Genomic DNA, 22,576 nt, shown 5'->3' on the forward strand with positions numbered 1-22,576 from the left:
TGTGTGGTACTGGGCAGCCCATTTTACCTTTCTGCACCTCAGGTTCTTTATCTGGCCAAGTTGTAACCATGATCTTGAAGAGCCTGTGGTTCTTTAAGATGCAATCTTTGCTTTTTGGTTTTGTCCCTCTTGCAGCCAAACAAACTAACTAGGACAGGTTGGGCGAGTCCTCATTGTGGATTCTCAAAGTACAAGAAACCACTGTATCAATGTATTAATAATGATGATTAGAATAGAGACTAATATTCTTAGAGTATCTTTACAAAAAATATCTCACCAGATCCACCCGCCAATTCTACTTCCTAAAGGGATCCACTGTGTGAACAGTGCTAGAAGGGAGGAATCCTTATCGTCGCCACCAGGAAACCATTCCAGCGAGGTTTAGTGAGTTAGGGAATGAAACCCTATCTTAATTACAAATATATCTGCCTTCTGAAGTCCTTTTGACTGCTAAATGCTAAAGCCAGCATTTAACCCCAGCTCTTTTTGTAAATATTATTTTTCATTTCATAAAGTATTAAATGCTTATTATACACATTTTGGAAAATACCAAAAATAGAAGGAAGGAAACACATCACTGGCAGTGCCACCACCCAGAGGCAACCAGGACTGCAATTTTGGAGTCATTCCTTCCGAGTCAAAAAACTACTCTGCATTGCAATCTCTTTTACTTAGCTGTTTCTAGTAGTTTTCGTGCACTGCATAGAATTTTGTATCTTGCTCTTTTCACTGAACACGATAGAAGCATTTCCCAGCCCTTGTTTCTCCACTCACTTCCCTTTGTGTCTGCGTGACGATATGCTGTGGCCCGGAATTCCATGCCTTTCCTAGCCCATTCCCTGTGGCCAGGCATTTAAGGTGAAAACCTTCAGCTTCAGAACTTGTGCTTTTTCCTCTTTAATGTGATGCTTTCCAGCCTATGCTCCCATCTCCCCTTCAAAGTTAGAAAAAGAGAGGGAGAGACAGATGATCTCCCTCCCCAGTCTGGATGGCAGGATGGTTGCTCAGTTGCCTTCTAGGTTGCTTGACTCTCCCTATGGAGAACAGCAACATCCGTACGTGTGTAATTAAACCTCCTTCTCTTCTGTTTGGCCTCTGCCCTTGGCTGTCGGTGGGTGTCTGTCTCCCTAACTCTTTGACCGCAGGAGCCACATCTTAGGGCATTGATTCCTTCATGCTTAATGTCACCCAGAAAAGACAGAAGGCACTCAGCACTTTCATTCATTCATTCATTGACTGACAGCATGTGAGTGGGGCACTGAATACCCATGATAGAGAAGGACGTTTCAGCCAAATAGAACTACTATGGTTGAGATTGTGATGTGCTCTGAGAATAAGGAGTTAATTTAACTTGTGGTCATTGGAGCCCCTGGAAAAGCCAGCCTATTAGAGCAAGTTATTAAGTCATTGCTGTCTTAGTTTCTTAGCGTAGCGTTCACAAAGTATCATAACTCTGTAAAAAATGTAAAATAAATATTTTGTATTGTAGAATGTAAGGGACATAGAGATTGACAGTGAAGGGGGAACGATCATCTGATAAGAACAGATAAGCTACTGAGGGTAATCTCAGTGTTACGGGAATGCTCAGGAATGATTATGGTCTGCAAACTTTCTTGGATATGGTAGGATCATGTTGGAAGCAATGTAATTATTTTAGGGTATTTGTTTTTCTTATTCCTTCATTTTGTTTTGTTTGAATGGTGTGTTTTTAAGTTTTTGATAAAGTGAAAAAAGCTATTGCATTAAAAAAATTAGCTTCAATGTAGTTATTTTAGGTTATTTGTTTTTTCTTATACCTTTGTTTGATTACGGTTTGTTAATTTTCTTGGGGTATGGTAGGAACATGTTGGAAACAATATAGTTATTTTAAATTATTGGCTTTTCTTATTCCTTTGCTTGGATATGGTTTATTAATTTTCTTGGGGTATGGTAGGAATGTGTTGGAAGCAAAGTAGTTATTTTTGACTATTTGTTTTCCTTAATCCTTTGCTTTGTTTTGTTGGAAATGTTGTGTTTTGTTGTTGTTGTTTGTTTGTTTTAATTTTTTGATAAAATTTAAAGAAAGTATCACAAACTAGGTGACTGCGAACAACAGAAATTCATTGTCTCACAGTGATGGAGGTCAAAAGTCCAAAATCAGGGGCTCCCTTTAAGGCTGTAGGGAAGGATCTGTTCTGCCTCTCTCCTGGCTTCCGGCAGTGACCAGCAGTCCTTGGTTTGCAGCAGCATCTCTCGGATCGCTGCATCCATCGCCACGTGGCCTTCTCCCCACAATTCAACCCATACCACCAGATCTCTGAGGCCCAGGAATCCAATTTTGACCAGTTCCCAGTGGGACTTGGTTTTGAGCAGCTCATCTCTCTTAAACAGGGCCTTCAGTTTGGAGCCAGCAAGGTCCCAGAGTGTGTGCGTGCTCTTTTGGGGGCAGGGAGGTGCATTTACATGGTGGGGACTAATGCTCCTTGGTGCCAGGTATTTCATGGGAAAAGACTCACTCCTGGGCCAGGTGGATTTACTCCCTGAAATGCTTCACGGCTTCTGGGGTTAGGCAACCAGAGCAGCAGGAGCGGCAGTTGAAGGAGAAAGCTATGTTACAGAATCCTTTCTCTTGTGTGTCCATATGCTCATGTTGGATGAATTTGAGTCTTGATGGACTGGGGTCACCGGGGGGGTGGGGTCACAGGCCTTGGAAAGGGTCACTCCTGCTGCAGATACACCTTGTTTCCCGTCACCTGCAACTACAGGCACCCAGAAGGCAAAATTAATGAGGAACATGTAGGAAGTCAAACTAGGTCTCAGGTTCCTGAACATCTCCGATAACCCTGATAATGAGAAGCATTCTGGAGCTTTTGAATCTGCAGCTGTCCAAACCCCACCCCTGGAGATTCAGATTCCAGGGGCCTGAAAGGGGGCCAATAATTTGTATTTTAACAAGGAACACAGAGGGGGTTGCTATTAAGGAGATTTAAAAAACACTCAAGCCCACCCAGTTGTAACACATAAAAATAGGAGTCAAGAGAAAAGGGGGAGAAGAGGGGGGAGAGGCTGTTTCAATCTGAGGAACAGGATGCCAAGTGATAATGACACCTCCTATTTTTTAAGAGTGCTAATACCATGTGCTTTGGGGTCAGAAAAACCTAGGCTTGAGACCCGGTTTTGCTGTGTGACCCTGGAAGTTTACTTAATATCCCTAAGCCTCAGTTTCCTCATCTGTAAAATCAGAATGATAATTCCTACCTAATAAAGTTGAGTAAGAATTAAATGAAATAATGCAGACAAAGAGTTTAGCACATGCCTTGCACATATTTAGCACTCAATAAAACAATCAAAGATACAATGTTATTAATATCACTACTATTATGGCCAAGATGCATTGATATGCTTTAGGTCATTTGTAATCTGTTTGTCACCCTCCTGGTGTGAAGATGAGAAAATCTGTTTTCCAAATCATTCTTTCTCTCTCATCACCCCTTGCAATAATCAAGAAGACACGTTTGTGAAGGAGCTGCCTGGGACTAATGTAGTCAGAGAATCCGACGGAACTCACAGGCCAGTGTCTATGTCAAGACTGTCACTTGGTCCTTAAAAAATTGTCTCTACATATAATTGTCAATTACGTGATCTTTTCAAAAGCCAACAATGTCAGATTGGAAGGCCCTTAGACGTCATCTAGTCTGGATGCCCATTCGACAGCTAGGGGGAGAAGATGGAGAAAAGAGGAAACCCAGGCAAAGCTAAGCTAGTGAGTGAGAGCCGGGACCTCCATCCACGTCTCCCAACTCCTGGGCCAAGGTCTTTGGATCGAACCACAGCTGAGTCTCAGGAGCTGGGTGTCCGTCATGACCGCTTCCCCGTATTCTTTTCTGTCCCCTCACCCTCTTCTCACTCTACAAAAATGGTCAATATCAATCACTCAATAAAAGCAACACTGAGCATAAAAGCTTTTGAGGTGGATGGGAGTGTCTCTTTCCTACAAAAGAAGATTGCTGAGCTTCAGACAGGTTAACTGACGTGTCCAGACTCATATAACGAGGAATTATAAGAGGCGGGATTTGAACCCAGGGCTAACTCCAAAGCCTCAATGCTTCTCACCTTGGATCAGGAAACCAGCATGACCCCTAAACGATCTTGACTTGCCCTCAGGTCATCCACATATGCCCGGGCCTCCTCTCCTACCCGATGCCCAGCTAGCTTCCTTCTGCCCCGTTGCTCCCAGCACTCTGGAATGCACATGGGCTGGTAATCAATGTTATACAACAGGAACATTTGTTGGTACCACTTGCAAACCATTGCAGTCTATATAGATTAAGCTACTGCCGCCGACTTCATGAAAATAAATGAGCCTTTCTGACGGCTGCTGAAATAAATTTAAGTGACAGCACTGAAAGGCTCAGAGACTGTGGCTGACTGAGTGTCTCTCTGCAGAAAATCGACAACGATAGCTATCAATCCATGGGTCTTCTGTCCCCATGATGTAATTCCTCTCCATCTGGAGATCACCCCACCAGCTTCCAGAACCCCATCAACTTCCTGCTGAAGGGTTCTACTTACTGTGACAATAGTAAATACAAAGGCAGCAGCTGGCATTTATGAAGTATTTACTATGTGGGAGGCACTGGATACCTCGGCTTACTGAATAGCAACCCAAAGAAATAGCAAATAGACATCCCATTTTACAGCTGAGGGAACTGAGGTTTGGAGAGGTAAAAGCATTTGCCAGCTTGCATTTGGCACACTGGTTCTTAAATAAGTTAAACGAAGCTAATTTCAGGCACAATTCTGCCAGACAGCTGTCTGGGTCAAGCCCTTATTTAAAATTCTTCAATTTCACTTTCAAGACAAAAATAAATCACAGTGACTTAGTAGGGTGCATAGAACCTGCCAGGGCCCAGCCCCTATCCCCTACCTCATAAGCTTTATCCCTAACTGTCCTCCACCTTTGCCCCCTGCTCCTTGCAATTCTTTTTCCTGCCTTGGCTAGCCCTGCACATGAGTTCACCCATTCCCCTGTTCTGAAACAGCCTCAGATTCTGAATCCTCAAAGCTTTCTGTGTCTCCTTCAAGGTCTTGCTTTTAAATGAATTGGTAAAAGATATCCCCTAAGCCCAGAAAGATACAGCCCTGAACCAGAGCGTGCAGCTTGGAGAGAGTGCAAGCTGGTTTTCAGCCCCATTTGTTCTCTCAGCCAGGAACCCTTGTGCAGTGAACAACCTGCCCAACTATACATGGCAGTCCTGCCCCAGAAACTGGATTAGGGGCCCCTCATTCTCTGTCCTGGGCATATGCAAAGTTTCTGTCTTATTAAACATTTATCACATCAAATATAATTATTTCCACTTTCCTATCTACCTCCCTTCCCCTCCCAGAACATATACACTAGATTTGAGACATTTGTGCCCTTTGCTTCTATAGCCAAGGCACTGTCAACCACAAGTCTCCATGGCCAGGAAAAGGAAGAGAGGGAGGGAGGGAGGAAGAAGAAAGGGAAAGGAAGGAGGAAGAGGGAAAGAGGTAAACGGGAAGAGAGGAAGGAAGGAAAGAAAGGGAAAGTAGTGATTTAGAGAGCAGCACTAGATGTCTGTCCATCAAGCCGTGCCAGCTTCCGGGTAAGCCTCGGGTCCCACTTTAGGAGGCTCACCCTCACTGTCTGACACATAAGAGGGTAGAATACCTGAACCCCCTTCACCCCAAGCTGACTGGAGTCTGTTCTCCTCTCCCCCAGATGCTAGCCCCTCGGCTACTTACCCTCTGCCCTCAGGAGCACTGGGGAGCAGCAGTCTGAGCAGAGAGAGCCGGGAGGAGAGAGTGACAACGGCCCCTGCGAGTCCAGCCCGCTTGGAGGAAGGGTTTCTGGAGCTGGAGCTCGCGGGCACAGCGCCCTCCGCGCATCCCGGCGCGCCCGCCCCGTCGGTGCCGCTCCCGGGGACGGGGGGCGCCAAGCACACCCTCCCGCCCAGGAAGACGCTGCCTTCGCTCCAGCAGGTGAACTCGGCCCGGAGGCAGCTGAGGCCCAAGGCGACCCCGGCGGCGGCCCTGCAGGAGGTGGCGTCCCCTGCAGCCTCCTCGGGCCTGGGTGGCTTCCCGTCCGCGGAGAAGCGCCCCCGCTCTCCAGGCGACCCGGACCTGGTGCCCTCGGCCGAGACCCGCCGTCCGCCGTCGGAGATGCCCAGCTGGCCGGACCTGCAGGAAGGCGCAGCCCCCACGACGCCCGCGCCCCTGCAGATCGCCCCCTTCACCTCGCAGCCCTATGTGGCCCTCACGCTCCCGCAGAGGCCGGGTCCCGGGGAGACCCCTGCGCTGGAGGAGGCCCCTGAGGCTCCCCCTGAGGAGGCCAGTCCCCTGACCCTGATGGACAAGGGAGGAGAGAACGAGCTGACTGGGTCAGCCTCCGAGGAGAGCCAGGAGACCACGACGTCCACCATTATCACCACCACCATCATCACCACGGAGCAGGCCCCAGGTGAGGGGCTCATGTTTGCAGGGCCCCAGGGAGGGGGGTTCCAGGGGACCCCAGACCAGGAAGTCCCAGACCCAGAAGTCAGTCACCACCGATTGAACACTGCCTGGGAGCTTGATTTTGCAAGCTCACAATTGCTATCCCCGTTTTAAAGAAGAGGCGGCAGAGACCCTGAGACTTCAAGGGACCTGCTCAAGGTCATCAAGCTAATACTAGCTGGGTTTAAAACCTTTTCATTCTGGAACCAGAATTGTTAACATGTCTAGAGGGTGCTGGCCTCTTCAAAGCATGTTTACCTGAATCATCCCCAGCCTTTCCCAGACCTGATTATAAAATGCACTTGCAGCGTTCAGTCTTCCTTCAGCTATCTTCTCTTCCGTCTTCGAACGGGGAAGTGTCAACCATACATCAATTTTGGACAAACCTAATGTAGCCAGTCATTAAGAAGCGAGAGCGCTGGGTTTGAATCCTGGCTCCGCAACCTGCATGCTGTGCGAGTTTGGCCCAGGCACTGCCCCTCTCTGGGCTTTAGTTTCCTCATCTCTAAAATGGGGGTGAAATCTTGGCCCCTAGGAGGATGAAATGGGGTTACCCCTGTGGACGGGTTAGCACATGTTGTTACTTTTATTTTCATGTTGATTCTGGAGCCAAAGGAGAGTTAATAGCAGTGTGTGTGTATGGGGTGGGGGTGGGGGGGTGTTTGCACAGGGACAGGACAGGAGAACGGAGGTGTCTCCAGAGGCCAGGTTCCCCCCATGGTCCATCAGAGAACTCACATTTGAGCTCTCCTTGGTCCCCCTAATTAAAGTGTTTTCCTCCAGCTTTCTGCAGCGTGAGCTTCTCCGACCCCGAGGGGTACATCGACTCCAGCGACTTCCCACCTCTGCCCCTGAACAACTTCCTGGAGTGCACATACAATGTAACAGTCTACACTGGCTACGGGGTGGAGCTCCAGGTAACCCAGAAGGTGACCTGCCCTGGCCATGTTGTCCAGCAGGAAGCCTCCGGAAGATTGTCTGAGTCAGACTCACTGTTATGCTTCTAACCAATCTGTTTCTGTCTAGTGCCCAACTGCAACTGCTGGAAGCAGATGGAGGGGATGTGTTGATAAATTGTCAGCACTGTCCCCTGATGCCCTGCTTATCAAACATACAAGCACCCGCACATGTGCACACACACTCAGGGAAGCCCTGCCTGATTCATTTGATTCTTAACCATTGGCCTGTAAACTAAGAATGGGGAGGTAAGGTGATGCAGTGCTTTGGAGCTTGAGTTCTGGGATAGACATCCGGTTTTAAATCTCACCTCTGCCAGTTAAAGCTGTATGACTTTGGGGGACTTCACTCCTCTGAGCCTCAGTTTACCCATCAGTAAAATAGGGATAATAATGATGGTACTTTGCAGAGTTTTGGGGGAGGAGTGAATGCAGCAATGCATAGAGTTGTTGGCAAGTGCCCAGGAGAGAGAGCTCTGTGCATGTCAGCAATTATCTTCAGCATGCTAACCACCCTAGTGCCAGGCCTTGCCCAATGGCCTGCCCGATCTTTAGAAGCCCTTTTGAAAGTGGACCAAGGAGAGCTGTCTGGGAGTGGTGAGCTGTCCAGTTTACTATCCCATAGGGGAAAAGTTGGTGGGGGTGGTGAAACTAAAAAAAGAGGCTGGTACGACATAGAGGCAGGCCCTCTAGCCAAGGTTAGAGTTCTGCATATTTTCCTTTCTCTGACGGGCAATAAAAAGCCATTGAAAGTTTTTGAGCTGGGTTGGTTCCATGAACTTATCAGACCTTTACTTTAGGAAGATGTTTCTGACTTGTACAGGAAGGATAAAAGGTAAGCCCCTCTTTGCAGCCCCAGAGCTTTGCACAGTATGTGGCACAGAATAGGTGCTTAATAAATGTTTGTGGGATTAAAATAAACCGGAGAAGAGTTGGGGCCCATCTGATTCTGCAGCCTGATGGACCCTTTCTCCCACAGCACTGTGTGTCTAGTACTGAATGGAGCTTTCCATCAGGTTCCTGATATGTGCCAGGCACAGCTGTGGACACGGGGGGATATCGTGATGAACAGAACTGATGCGGTGCCTGCCCTAGAGGAGTTCATGGTCTTGGATTGAAAAAGACGTATATAGAGGACATTAGAATGCTGTGTGTTAAGGACTCTAGTAGATGTTTATAGGGGACGTTGTGGAATCACAGTGGAGGGATGGGCAAACTCCTTGGCAGTCAGGGAAGATTTCACAGAGGGGGGCCATTTGAGTTGGACTTTGGCGAATGAATAGGAGTTCACCAAAGAGAAAAGAGCCTAAGGCGTATGGCCAGAAGAAGAAAGGACTTGTGGGTGAGGCCTGCCCTGCTTAGATGAGGGACAGAGAGCCTGGGGTCATCTTTTCAAAATGGGCACTGGGAACCATCTAAAGCACCCCCTCCGTTTATTCACAGTCCCATCTGTCTCCTCCAAGCCTGGAAAGTGGACCTGGCAAAGCAAGCATGCAGTTCTTTGAGGAAAGGGTTGAGTGCTATGGAGTTGGGGGTCATCATTTGGGAACATAGGAGAGTGGGCCTGAGAATGCCCTATAAAGGAGAACCCCCCTGCCTCCTCTCTGGTTCATGCAGGAGAAGGAAGAATGTATTCAATTATTCTATCAAATTATTCTAAAAAGTAGTGCCAGGCACTGTTCTAGGTGCTAGGAACACTGAACATGGGAAAATCCCTACCCTCATCCTGGTGGAATGCCTTCTCCTGTCTGCCTGGAGTTGGGACCTCAAGCACAAGCTGCCCGCACCCACCAGCTGCAGGAGAATGTATCTCAGCCAACGGGAGATACGGGGTCCCACTCTGTGGGTCTCACAGAGCTCAGGCCTTTTGAAATGCCTCTGACCCTGCAGCTTGGTTTCAGTCTGTTCCTTCAGTCTTTGAGGAGAGAAGAGGGACCCATAAGTTCCTGGAGCTCCTTTGGGCTGGGGTTGGGTGCTGTGTGTCCCATTGCTGGAAAACCATTGGAGGTGTGGCAATAAGATTACTTGGACCAGTTTGGGGGTGCCCCACTGGCAATGCCTGGAGCTGGTTGGGGTTGCTGCATGGGCACCCTCCCAGGCTGGGTGAGGGGCTGTCTGAAACATGACTCACATCCTCTGTCTGCCCCTGCCTGTCCCCAGGTGAAGAGCGTGAACCTATCCGAGGGGGAGCTGCTGTCCATCCGTGGGGTGGACGGCCCCACCCTGACCGTCCTGGCCAACCAGACGCTCCTGGTGGAGGGGCAGGTGATCCGCAGCCCCACCAATACCATCTCCGTCTACTTCCGGACCTTCCAGGACGACGGCCTTGGCACCTTCCAGCTGCACTACCAGGGTAGGGTCAGGGCAGGGCCGACGACATGCAGACTTTTACCTCAGTTTCCCTCAGTTCTCAAACTTTTTGTGCCAGGGATCCCTCTGGCAGTTTTGATAAAACCTATGGACTCCATCTCAGATTAATGTTTTTAAAAGCATAAAATAGAATATATTCAATAAAAAAGGAAACTGGTTATATTGAATTGCAGTTGTCAAAATATTTTAATCTATGATATGCTAATTGTGTATTTCTTTATTAGCGTATTAAATAATAAGATCTGGTGGAGGATCTGATAATTACTGTGATTTCAAAGTACTGGGGAACATAAAAATATGTCAAGATAACCATTATGGTATGACAATATCTGTAATTTCTTTTGGTGATGAAGTCATGGGTTCTACCAATACACTGCAGTTTGTTGCTTCCATTTGTGGTTGAAGGAAACACCACAGTTTAGCGAGAGTTAATGAAAATAAGCGAGCCACGTTTTCCCATCCAAGTTCACGGTCCCCTGAATTCGATGCATGGACTCCTTAAGAGCCAGGGATTCCTGGTAAAGGGCCCCTTGCTTCAGGGTTCTCACTCTCTTTTTCCTTCCTCTACAATTTTTTTTTCTTTTTTTCTGTTTCTAAGGCTCCTCTCTTGCTTTCAGTTCACCACTCTCTTCTCTCCTTTCTTCCTTTCTCTTTCCTCCTCTTTATCTCCCACTTTTCTTGCTTCTTTTATTTCTTCTTGCCTCCCTTCCCTCTCTTTCTCACCCTCCATCCTCACTTCTTCCTTCTTTCTCTCCTTTCTTATTTTCCTTCCTTCCCCCCTACCCTCTCCTTCATTAGACATTTCCCTAACTCCTGAGGAATTCCATGACATCAGGTCTTCCTTTCCTTAACCAGGAGCTTCCCTGCTGCACAAAACATGGATCATGGAGTCGTTTACCCCACATCTGGGAATTGAGGACCATTCGCTTGTATGTAAATTGACCAGACACCTGGAAAAACGATTCATTTGTAACTTTTCCCTTCATGTTTCTGAAACAGTTTGTCAACTATTAATGGGATTGTCCATTTCCTTACAAATTTCTCAATATTGAGGCTACCCTTTGTGTCTTTGTTAATTAAAAAAGGAAAAAAATAGCTTTTTGAGACACAAACTTGAAATATTTCCTCTAAATTGGTACTGGGGATGTTGTGGAAGGGAATACATGTGTGTGACGCAGGAGCTAGGATGGATTCTGCACACTCATGTGAAAACTGAGGAGCTGAGCATAGCCGTGTGCATTCTTTCGTGTTCCGATCTAGTGAGTGCTAACTATGTGCCAGGCACTGTTCTAAGGAGGCTCTCTCTCTGCATTATCTCATTGAATCCTTGCCACCACCTGTGGGGTCTGAACTCTTACCAACTCCACTGGGAAGATGAGGGAATTGAATCAGTTCAGGGTGCTAAGCCCCTTCACCAAAGTCGCACAGCGGGACATAAACTCATACTGGACTCCCACCCAAGTCCAAGCCCTTAACTCCCAGGCCAGTTTCCAAGCTTTCTTATCCTTTGGCATTTTCTGAAAAGCTGGCTGTTCTAATTCTGGTCAAAGAGTTTGCATTCTTAACAAACACCTAAGATGTGCAACAGGTGAGAATAACCTTACCTGGGTGATACTGCCCTTCCGGTACCCAAGGAGAAGGCTATTCTGTGTCCACGTGGAAAGAGACTCAAATGATATATAGGAACCTCATTTTTATTCCAAACCTGCTATCTGTAGTTAGGCAGGACAAGGAGTTTTTGTCCTAGGGAAAGTGCTAATCTGGCACTCTCAGCACTAGATGATCAAAAAAAAGTCACAAAAATACCCACCTCTGGTGACTCCATAGTCCCCAGGGTCCTTGTTGCTTTTCCTCCCCACATCAGCTCCCAGGATGTGCATCACGTTCTTTATCTCGCCCTCTGGGGGGTGACTGTGTCTGCCTTTGCATTTCTTTGCAGCCTTCATGCTGAGCTGCAACTTTCCCCGCCGGCCAGACTTTGGGGATGTCACGGTGATGGACCTGCACTCGGGTGGGGTGGCCCACTTCCACTGCCACCTGGGCTACGAGCTCCAGGGCGCCAAGACACTAACCTGCATCAATGCCTCCAAGCCCCACTGGAGCAGCCAGGAGCCCATCTGCTCAGGTATGCTCCAGCCTCAGCCTGGCCAAACCCAGATGGCCACACTCAGAGGGGAGAGACCAAGAGACCAAACTCCCCAGGCATAAGGGGTCACCTCAGGAATGGCTCTCAGCCCAGGGGAAGAGATTGCTCCAAATACAGTTGACTGCTGCCATTTTTTTAAATTTTTTATTTTTTGTTGAGGTAAAATACACATAACATAAAATTTACCATTAGCGATGTCTAGTACATTCACAATGTTATGCGACCATCGCCACTGTCTAGCTCCAGAACATTTTCATCACCTCGAAGGGAAACCTCATCCCCATTAAGAAGTGACTTCCCATTCCCCTTACTCTAGCCCCCGGCAACATACAATCTACTTTCTGTCTCTGTGGACTTGCTTGTTCTGGATATTTCAAATGAGTGGACGCATACGATATATGATGTTCTGTGCCTGGCTTCTTTCACTTAGCAAAATGTTTTCAGTGTTCATCCACTTGTAGCATGGATCACTACTTCATTCCTCTCTATGGCTAAATAATATTTCACTGTATGAATAGACCACATATTGTTTATCCATTAATCAGTTAATGGACATTTGGATTGTTTCACCTTTTGGTAGAATAACGCTGCTATGCACATTTATGTGCAAGTTTTTGTTTTTATTTTTGTTTTTTTTTAACACCTGTTTTCTTTTTTTATCTTTATCTATCAAAAAATTAAAAAAAAAATTTCAAACAAAACCAAAGGAATAAGAAAAACAACCTAAAATAACTACATTGTTTCTAACATGTTCCTACCATACCCCAAGAAAATTAACAAACCATAGCAAAACAAAGGAATAAGAAAAACAGATAACTTAAAATGAATACATTGCCTCCAGCATGTTTCTACCATATCCAACAAAATTTACAAACCATTATCATTCCTGAGCATTCTTATAACATTGAGATTACCCTCAATAGCTTATCTGTTCTTATCAGATGATTGTTCTCCCTTCACTAGTTGCTGTCTATCTCTATGTCCCTACATTCTACAAGATAAAACATTTACTGTACATTTTTCACAGAGTTCACATTAGTGTTAACATACAATACCTCTCCTTTTGTGTCTGGTTATTTTGCTCAGCATTATGTCTTCAAGGTTCATCCATGTTGTCATATGTTTCACAACCTCATTCCTTCTTACCACCAAATAGGATTCCATAACATGTATGTACCACATTTTGTTTATCCACTCATCTGTTGAAGGACATTTGGATTGTTTACATCTCTTGACAATTGTGGATAATGCCGCTATGAACATCGGTGTGCAAATATCTTGAACACCTGTTTTCAATTCTTTTGGAATATACCCAGGAGTAGAATTGCCTGGTCATATAGTAATTCTATTTTTAACTTTCTGAGTAACAGCCAAACTATTTTCCATAGTGGCTGCACCATTTTACATTCCCACCAGCAATGTATGAGGATCCCAATTTCTCCACATTCTTACCAATGCTTATTATTTTCCTCTTTTTTTATTACAACTTTCCCTGTGGGTGTGAGGTGTTTTCTTATTGTGGTTTTGATTTGCATTTCCCTAATGGCTAATGATGTTGATCATCTTTTCATGTGCTTATTGTCCATTTGTATTTGTCTTTCAACCCTTTGCCCATTTTTTGATTGAATTGTTTGTCTTTTTGTTGTTGAGTTGCAGCAGTTCTTTATATATTCTGGATACTAGATCTTTATCAGATACATGATTTGCAAATATTTTCTGTGATTCTATGGATTGTCTTTTTGCTTTCTTTATAGTATCCTTTGGGCACAGAAGTTTTTCATTTTGATGAAGTCCAGTTAATTTTTTGTGTGTTGTTTGTGCTTTTGGTATGACTGCTGCCATATTTCAAGCTCAGTCAATAGGCCCAGAGCTCCACACTGGGGGAGGCATTTAATCCTCACAGCAATCCTATATGGAGGGAGCCACTATCCCTATTTTACAGGTGAGGAAACTGAGGCTCGTGGAGGTGAAGTCACTTGCCCAAAGTCACCAGACAGGAATTGTTGAAGGCAGCCTGCTAATCCTGTCTGACTCCCTCTAGGAAGGGGAATTGGGCCTTCCAGGGCTGCAGATAGAATCTGAAACATAAAGGTCAGAAAGAATGTAAGCCCATGGGTATGGTTCTTTATGCCATCAGGAGCCTGTGCTATTTATGCAATCATACGACAAGCATCACTGAGTACCCCATGTGTGTGCAAGGCACTGTACCTGGTGCTGGGACTACTGCAGGGACCCTGACACAATCCCTGCCTCACAGTTTCTAGTCTAGTGCAAGATGCAGAGTGTGAACAGGTAAACAAATGAGCCAACTAGAGGGTGAAAGACTGTATTAAGGATGAGGATGGAAGTCAACAGGTAGGGTGATACAGAGTGAATGGGAGAGAAGAGGTACATTAATTATAGTTAGGAGAGATGTTGCAATGGAGAAAAAGGATGCAGAGCAAAGATGGAATAGACAAGGAGGCTGACCTGGGAGACTGGAGTTGGGAGAGGAGTCAGGGAAGGATTTCCTGAGGGCAAGACTCCTGAATTGGTATCTGAAGGTTGCATTGGAGAGAAGTAGACTGAAGGTGGAAAGAGGATTGTTCAGGCAGAGGAACCAGCTTATGCAAAGAATCAGACATGGGAATGAAATTGATGAGTTTGAGGAAGTGAAAAAGGACCAATCTGGCTGAAGTGCAGAGAAAACTGCAGGGTCTGAGGCTGGGGTATCAGTCAGCAACCCAATTGTTCGAGGTCTCCAAGCCATGAGAAAATATGTGGACCAGGCAGGAGATGTGGTCCCTCCTTATTGTTCACATACTCTGTGTTTGCGAATTTGCCTGCTCACTACAATTTATTTGTAACCCCCACATCAGTAGTCGTGGTGCTTTTGCAGTCATTCGCTGACTTGTGCCAAGTTACCAGGCGCATCTGTCCCCAGCTGAGATCAAATGAGGCGATGCTCTGCCTTCTCGTTTCAACTCTGATACTGTAAACACAAGTGCCCTTTCAACGGCATATTTAACACCATGTTTTTTGCATTTTTGTGCTTTCTGGTGACGATTTTGCTGTTTAAAATGCAGCCCCCCCCCCAACATAGTGCTGAAGGGCTGTTTAGTGTTCCTAAGGGTACGAAGGCTGAGATGTGCCTTAAGGAGACTATGCATGTGTTAGATAAGCTTCATTGAGGAGTGAGTTATATAGTGCTGTTTGTGACTGTAAGTTCAATGTTAATGAATCAACAATATATGTTCGATATGCTCAATATATGTTCAATACATAGCGTGTTTTATGTGTGCTTCTGTGGTGTCTTTAAGCCGAAACACACATAAAACAAGCTATGCATTGATTGGTGAACAGAAATGTTGTAACAGAGGCTTGTAGGAACCTAACCCTGTATTCCCCTGGGAGCAATGGTTCAGAGTTTATGGCAACTTTATAGAACTTAACTAGCATGAATAACGGGAATCTACTGGATCTGCAAGGAGTGAACATGCTCAGATTTGCATTTCAGGGAGATCACTCTGCCTTCAGGGAGATCACTCTGCCTTCTATGCGGCAAACAGATGATTGGGTGGTCAGAGTGGACCCAAGGAGACCAATTAGGACAGCAGCCACTATTTCATGGGAGTTCATAACTAACATGTAGGATTAATCCTTCGCTGACGAAGAGAATTAAGGCTTTAGGAGGGAAAGTAGCTTGCTTATGGTGACAGGACTGAGTACAAAACGCTTGAATCAGTCAGGGTTCTCCAAAGAAACGGAACAAACCGGAGACGGATATACATGTGTGTGTGTGTGTATGTATGTGTGTGTGTGTGAAGAGATTTATTATAAGGAATTAGCTCACACAGTTGTGGGGGCTGGCATGTCTGAATTCCATTCCATAAGGCAGACTGCAGGATGGGAATTCCAGGAAAGGTAACATTAATGTCTTGAGTCCAAATTCCTTAGGGGAAGTTGTCAGGCTGGAAATTCTGGTAAGAGCTGATGTTGACATCTTGTGGTAGAAACTCTTCTGATCTCTGAACACTTCAGTTCTTGCTGTTAAGCCTTCCAACTGATCGGATGAGGCCCAACTCTAGGATAAAGCGTCATCTACTTTACTTAAGAGCAACTGATTGTAGATGCTCATTCCATCTACGTAATACCTGTGAGTAACAACTAGGCCAGTGTTTGACCAAACAACTGGACACCATAGCCTCTCCAGTTTGACACAGAAAATGCATCATCTCAACCCTCTCTTCTGAGCTCTTCCCCTACATTCCCACAGCTCAAAGTATGGTTCACGGACCAGAGAGCTTGTTAGAAATATACAATCCTGGGCCCCACCCCAGACCGACTAAATCAGAATCTGCATTTTATCCTGATTCATGTGCATATTATAGTTTGAGAAGCACAGGGCCATACCGCAATTCCCAGCTCCAGTTGGCACAACCTTGACCATCTTCAGCCATCAGGAAAGCAAAATCCTATTAGATTCTTAAAAGTCCTGGTGGTGACTAGGGAGGTGTTGGCTGCCCAATTTCAGAGCACCTGCTCTTTATGAGGCTATGAACCATGTACAAGAGAATGCTGGGAATAAGAAGACACAGTCTCTGCCCTCCAGGAGTTCACAGTCAAGTGGAATCCTAAAAGCAAACAAGAACTGATGATAAATTCTGAGATTTAGTTTTGTTACAGTATGTTCCTCCAAGGCCCTTCGGAATTTTTCTTTTCTTTTCTTTATAAAGGGAAAAAAAAAAACCCAAACCATAAGACAGTTGGTCTCCACGCCTCTCACACGTTAATTTTTATCTATGTGTGAAATCAGACAGGAATTAAACCCAAGTTTGTGCTAAGAAAGATGGATGGGGAGCCATGGCTGGTAAACTGAAGCCAACAGAGCTATCAGTCGGCTTAATAAGGCAAGGAAGAGGAGCAGAGAGGCAGCAAACGAGCAGCAGCTTGGGGAGAACAGATGGCCAGCGCCCCTCCACCGGAGAGAGCGTCCTCCGTCTCCTCAGCTCCTGAGCCCCGGGGCAATAACTTTGGCTACGTTTTGGGCACCTACTCTGTACCAGACACTGTGCCAAGCCATATTCACGCATCATCTCATTGATGGCTCACCACGATCCTCTAAAAGAGGGTGGAATTATTATCTGCATTTTACAATGCTCAAACTTGAGGTTCAGGGAGCTTAAGTGACTTGTCTTAGATCCGTAGCAGATAAGTAAGTGGCCCTGGTTTGAACCTAGGTCTGGCTTCCTTGAGAGGACTGAGAGAACAGCCTCCCCCTTACAGGACAGGAGAGCAGCCAGGAGAGAGGAAAAGGAACCCAGTGCTTTGTCCGTGGTCCTGAAAGAGGCACAGAGCCCCTTGGCGATGTCTTTGCAGTTGACCACAGCAGAAGGAATGGCCACTCTCCTTTTTCTCCTGCCACAAACCCCATTCAGTCATACAGTCATTCAACAAACACTTAATGAATGACTACTCACTAGGTGTCAAGCCTTGTGCTGGTGCTACAGGTTCAAAATGGAAAAAAAATATTTCATTCAACAAATACTTATCAAGCATCTACTGTGTTCCATGCACCTTTCTGGGTCAGAAGACTGTCATCATGAATAAGTACAGCCAGGATGGAGCAGTGGCTGCAATAACAGGCCTTAGAGGGGGGCGGCCTGAGCTCAAGTCCCAGCTCCTCCACTTGTTAGCTGGGTGTCCTTGAACAAGTGGCTTAACATCTCTGAACTGCCTCTTTTTCCCGCAAAATGAGGAATATTCAACAAATATTCACTGAGCAAATGCTACATACCAAAAACCCTTCTAGATGGTGGTGGTGAAGAGAAAACAAAAAATAAAAATGCCTCAGCCCTTGTGGAGCCCATTTTTTTTTTTAACATTCTATTTTTAAAGTTGAAAATGAACTTATCAACACAATTTATAAGCCAACTTTAACATTTTATTTCTGTTTTAAGCTTGGAAGGTGAAGATCTTAATGCCAAAATGCCTTCAAATTGTTACCTGTGCTTTCGTAATAGAACACACAGGTAATATCTGCTAACATTATGGTGTTAATAAGTGAGAAGTCACGTACTGCATCAGAGGGGGAAATACATACCAAAGCAAATAAACAGAGATGTATGTTTTATTTCTAATTGGTGGTACTACTATGAAGAAAGACTGAATGAAATCAAGATGATGATGGTGATGGAGGGGAGAGAGTGAGCCAGGAGGATAATGACATGTTGTCCACAAAGGAGGGTTCAAGCTCTTTAGCTCCCTGTGATCTTGTTCCAACTGGCCAGTTGAACTTTTGCTTCCTGCCCCTCTGTTGCTCCAAAGATGGGAGAGGAGTCCGGGGACCTGAAGGAAAATTTTTCAGGCTTCTTTAATCGTCTAAAGAAATGTGGATGGCTCCCAGGCTTGCAATCCTGGTTCTGATATGGGCTTTGCCTAACCATGACCTTGAACTCAATTCTATATCCCCTCCTCCTAGACTTGCAGCCAAGCTCTGTGAGAGGCACCTGCTGCCCACCAGCTCTCCTTGGTTTGGAAAATTCAGAATAACTCTCCTAAACAATGTACTAGAAAACTATTTTCTAAGAACTGAATATCTCCTGAGAATAATAATGAGAATACCCCCTCACATCTGTATAACTCTTCTCACTTCACAAATCACTTCTTAAGATTTCTTTATTGGATTTTTATGATAAAAGCAACATATGGTTCTTGTAAAAAATAATTCAAGAGATACAGAAGTGTAACAGATAGAAGCAAATCACTTTTATATTCATGGTCTCAGCTGATCCTTGCAAATAGCTCATTGATATAGGTTTGGCAGACCATTTTCTAACTTGCTTTTTTTTCACTTAGAAGATAGGGAGCATTTTCCTCTATTCTTAAGTATTCTTTGAAAACATGTTTTTTTGATAACTGTATGGATGGAACATAATTTATTTCACCAAACACCTGTGAGTGGACATTTGTGATTTTCTCATTTTTCACTTTTAGAGACAGTGTTGCAGTAAGCATCCACATTCATCAATCTTTGGGTGAAGCTCAAAATCTTTCTGCAGGATAAATTCCCAGAACTGTAATTACTGAGTCAAAGGGTTTCAGCATATTTTCTAGACTTTCACTAAATTGTCCTCCTGAAGGGTCATAGTGATTTGCGCTCTAACTCATCATGAATGCGAGTGGCCACTTCCCATCACCTCTTCCATCTCTGGATTTTATTGTTGCTTTTCATCTTGACCTGTTAGGTAGATGAAAATAGCCTATAATTTGGATTTGCATTTCTTTTATTACCAGCAAGGCTGAAATTGTAGTGCTTAATAAGTATGTATAGTTCTTCTTTGGTGAACTGCCTATATGTGTCCTTCTTCGATTACCATTTCATAAGTAAGAATCAAGGTCCAGCCAGCACCAAGGAGAGTTCTTAAATCACAGTCATTCCCTACCATGAAACACACATGTTGACAGTTTCTTTTATGGATGCGATTTCCCATCAAATAGGAAGAACCCCTCCCCGGGAGAATAGCTCCCTTCCATCATCTCCCTCTCCCCACCCTGTTTTCACCCGCACCAGGTCTCTGATGTTTCACCCTAGCTAAGGTGTAGGGGCGGGGATCAGGGAGGATGAAACACTTACTCTCTCTCTCTCTGTCTCTCTTGCTCCCCTGTCATCACCCACTCACCCCCACTTCCTGGACCCAGCGCCTTGCGGCGGAGCAGTGCACAACGCCACCATCGGCCGGGTCCTCTCCCCGAGTTACCCTGGAAACGGCAACGGGAGCCAGTTCTGCGTGTGGACGATTGAAGCCCCCAAGGGTCAGAAACTACATCTGCACTTTGAGAGGCTGTCGCTGAATGATAAGGACAGGTAAACCTCAGCGGGTCCCCGCCCAGCCCCCTTCCCGCCCAGAGAGTTCAAATGTGGCTGGAGATTTAGTCTTGAAACAAATGAAACTTCGGTTCATGGGAGTCAAGAAAGGAAGAGCCGGGAAAGACGGGAAGGATTTTAGAGACCGTCAGCTCCAGTCTCCTCCTTTTTACAGATGAGGAGGCTGGGAGCCCACAGACTTGCCCCGGGTCACACATTAGGGAAGGGAAGAGGCAAAAAGGAAATTGAGGTTGCCCTGTCTGCATTGCCTCACTCCCTCTCCAGCACATCCCTTTTGGCCGTTGTTACAGTTTGCTAATGCTGCTGGAATGCAAAACACCAGAAATGGATTGGCTTTTATAAAAGGGGTTTATTTGATTGCAAAGTTACAGTCTTAAGGCCATAAAGTAGTCCAAGGCAACAGGGTACCTTCACCGAAGGATGGCCGATAGTGTCCATAAACCTCTGTTAGCTGGGAAGGCACGTGGCTGGCATCTGCTGGCTCCCAGGTTGCGTTTCAAAATGGCGTTCTCCAAAATGTCAGTGTGAGCTTCCAATGGCCATCTTCAAAATGTGTCTCTCAGCTGCAGCTAGCTATGAGTTCCTGCTGTCAGAGCTTTTATAGGCCTTCACTGAACTAATCAAGGCCCATGCTGAATGGGCGGGGCCACATCTCCATGGAAACATTCAGTCAGAGGTCACACCCTAACCAAAGACGTCACTCACAGTTGGGTGGGTCACATCTCCATGGAAACAATCAAAAGGTTCCAACCTAATCAACTCTAATACATCTGCCCCCACAAGATTGCATCAAAGATAATGGCGTTTGGGGGGACATAATACATTCAAACCGGCACAGCCGTTGAACAAAGAGGGAGGTACATATTGAGTACCTCTCTCTGCCCAGCCACATACGAGGCTCTGTGGAGAACAGGAGAGGAGAGTGCATTGCTGATGTAATAGAAAGTTGAGATGGAAAAAATAGACTTATGTGCATGAAAGAACCAGGGAGATGTTACAAGGCAACATCCAAGCAAGAGCATGTCTGTGGACTCTAAATAATACACATAGAATCCAGAATCTTACAACTTTAATATTCTAGAAAACTTGTACCTAAATGCTCGGATTCTCTGACTTAGGTTGGGTTCCTCTGGAAACAGATGTGGAGATAAGGATGTGAGGTCGAGTCATTTATTTAGGAGCTGATCCTAGAGAGCATCGGTGTGGGCAGATAAAGGGGAGGTAGAGAAGGGATGGAAATCATTACAGGATACATTGAGGAACTCTTGCTTGCTAGGGGCAACTGGGGTTCAGTCCCACTGGGGACCTCAGGAAGACTGTTGAACATGCCTGGGAGCTGGGATATCCAACATTGGATGAAGGCCGCTCCTGGACACCCTAACTCCCTCGACTTTTCCACTGTCCTTTCCATGTTGGCCAGGGAAAGCCCCCAGGCAGAGATTCTCAGAGCTTGGATAGGAAACCGTGAGCAGATGTGGGAACCACAAGTGCCAAGGATATATGGGAGTGCCCACATAGCAGCCTCTACACTTCCGGAATCTCAGAATCTTAGAATTCTGGAATCTAACAGAGTTTGAGTGTCCTGGCTTCTTTGCAGCTTCAAATGTAGAATATTAACTCTTTAGGTTGGGAAAGGATTATTACAGAAGACATCAGAGCATTGACTCATTCACCCAAAACTTGAGTCCACTTCCATCTGAGTTGTCCAGCTTTATCCTGAACAACGTCATACCAATACATTGCTGCTTTAAGATATGAGGTATAGACCAGGAGTTCCAAAACATGGCTTCTTGGGAGCATCAGAATGGCCTGGAAAACTTGTTTTTCAAAAAACAAGTTCCCAGTCTTTCCTCCCAGAGATCCAGATTGAGCAGCCAGGTCTGCCAAGCCTTGGTGCAGGAAACTTTCTGAAATTATTCCTTGGGCCTTCCTCTTCTGAATTGTTCTGGGGAGGAACCAAGTTTAAATCTATGCCAGACAGCAATGAGCAGCATGAAAAACAGTTCATCAAAATAGGTACTTCTCAGAGGTTATTTAAATCCTAATAAATGGGTCAAGCAGGCACAATCCTCACTGATGGGTTCCAGAGGTCCTTCGAAGGCCTAAGAAAGGTATGAGTTGACAGTCACCAGAGTAAATGATTTCTCAGGTGTGTTAGTAGGAAAAGAGACTTGCAAAATAGTTTGTCAAGGTGAAAAGTCAATGAAAAACCAAATGAAGACACTCGCCGTGCTCAGAAGAAAGGATAAATTAATTTTATCTGTCCCACGCACTTTGAAAAATAATCAGCTAAAACCCACAATATGTCAGTCACAAGATCTCAGACCTGGAAAAGATCCCACATAAGAAATTAAGCTTTGATCTGAACTTTGAGAAGAGAGTGGAAAAGGGAACCAAAAAATACAGTGTGAGGGGTATGGGGGAGGGGGACAGAGAGAGGAAGGAATTAACAAGCCCATTGGGAGGCTGAGGCAGAGGTTCTCATGAGGAGCAGGAAAAATTACAGCTGAAAAGGTAAATTGGGGCCATATCCTGAAGGGTTTTGATTGCCAGGCTCTGCTTCTATAGGAAATAGGGGACCGCAAAAGGGTTTAGAGTAAAGTAATGACAGAATGAAGGAAAATTGTAAGATGATTTCCCCCTAAATGAAGTCTATATGAACTCCAGTCTCCTTATAGTCACCATTAAAGGTGGATTATTTTGCCAAACCTGTTTGGGAGACACTGAACACCCTATCCCCAT

The 22,576-nt window shown here is 45.4% G+C and overlaps 1 protein-coding gene across 3 annotated transcripts in view; it reads left to right on the forward strand.

The window, feature by feature from the left end:
- Positions 1 to 22,576, forward strand: part of LOC119519474 (seizure 6-like protein) — a 194,657-nt gene that overhangs the window by 110,871 nt on the left and 61,210 nt on the right. For all 3 annotated transcript variants that reach the window (XM_037817133.1, XM_037817135.1, XM_037817136.1), the window contains exons 2-6: positions 5,723 to 6,460; positions 7,279 to 7,412; positions 9,612 to 9,804; positions 11,761 to 11,946; positions 19,648 to 19,813. In XM_037817133.1, the coding sequence (XP_037673061.1) occupies positions 5,723 to 6,460; positions 7,279 to 7,412; positions 9,612 to 9,804; positions 11,761 to 11,946; positions 19,648 to 19,813 (1,417 nt within the window). The remainder of the gene's footprint in view (positions 1 to 5,722; positions 6,461 to 7,278; positions 7,413 to 9,611; positions 9,805 to 11,760; positions 11,947 to 19,647; positions 19,814 to 22,576) is intronic.

The sequence above is a fragment of the Choloepus didactylus genome, chromosome 23 (assembly GCF_015220235.1).
Source record: "Choloepus didactylus isolate mChoDid1 chromosome 23, mChoDid1.pri, whole genome shotgun sequence".
Classification (NCBI taxonomy): Eukaryota; Metazoa; Chordata; class Mammalia; order Pilosa; family Megalonychidae; genus Choloepus; species Choloepus didactylus.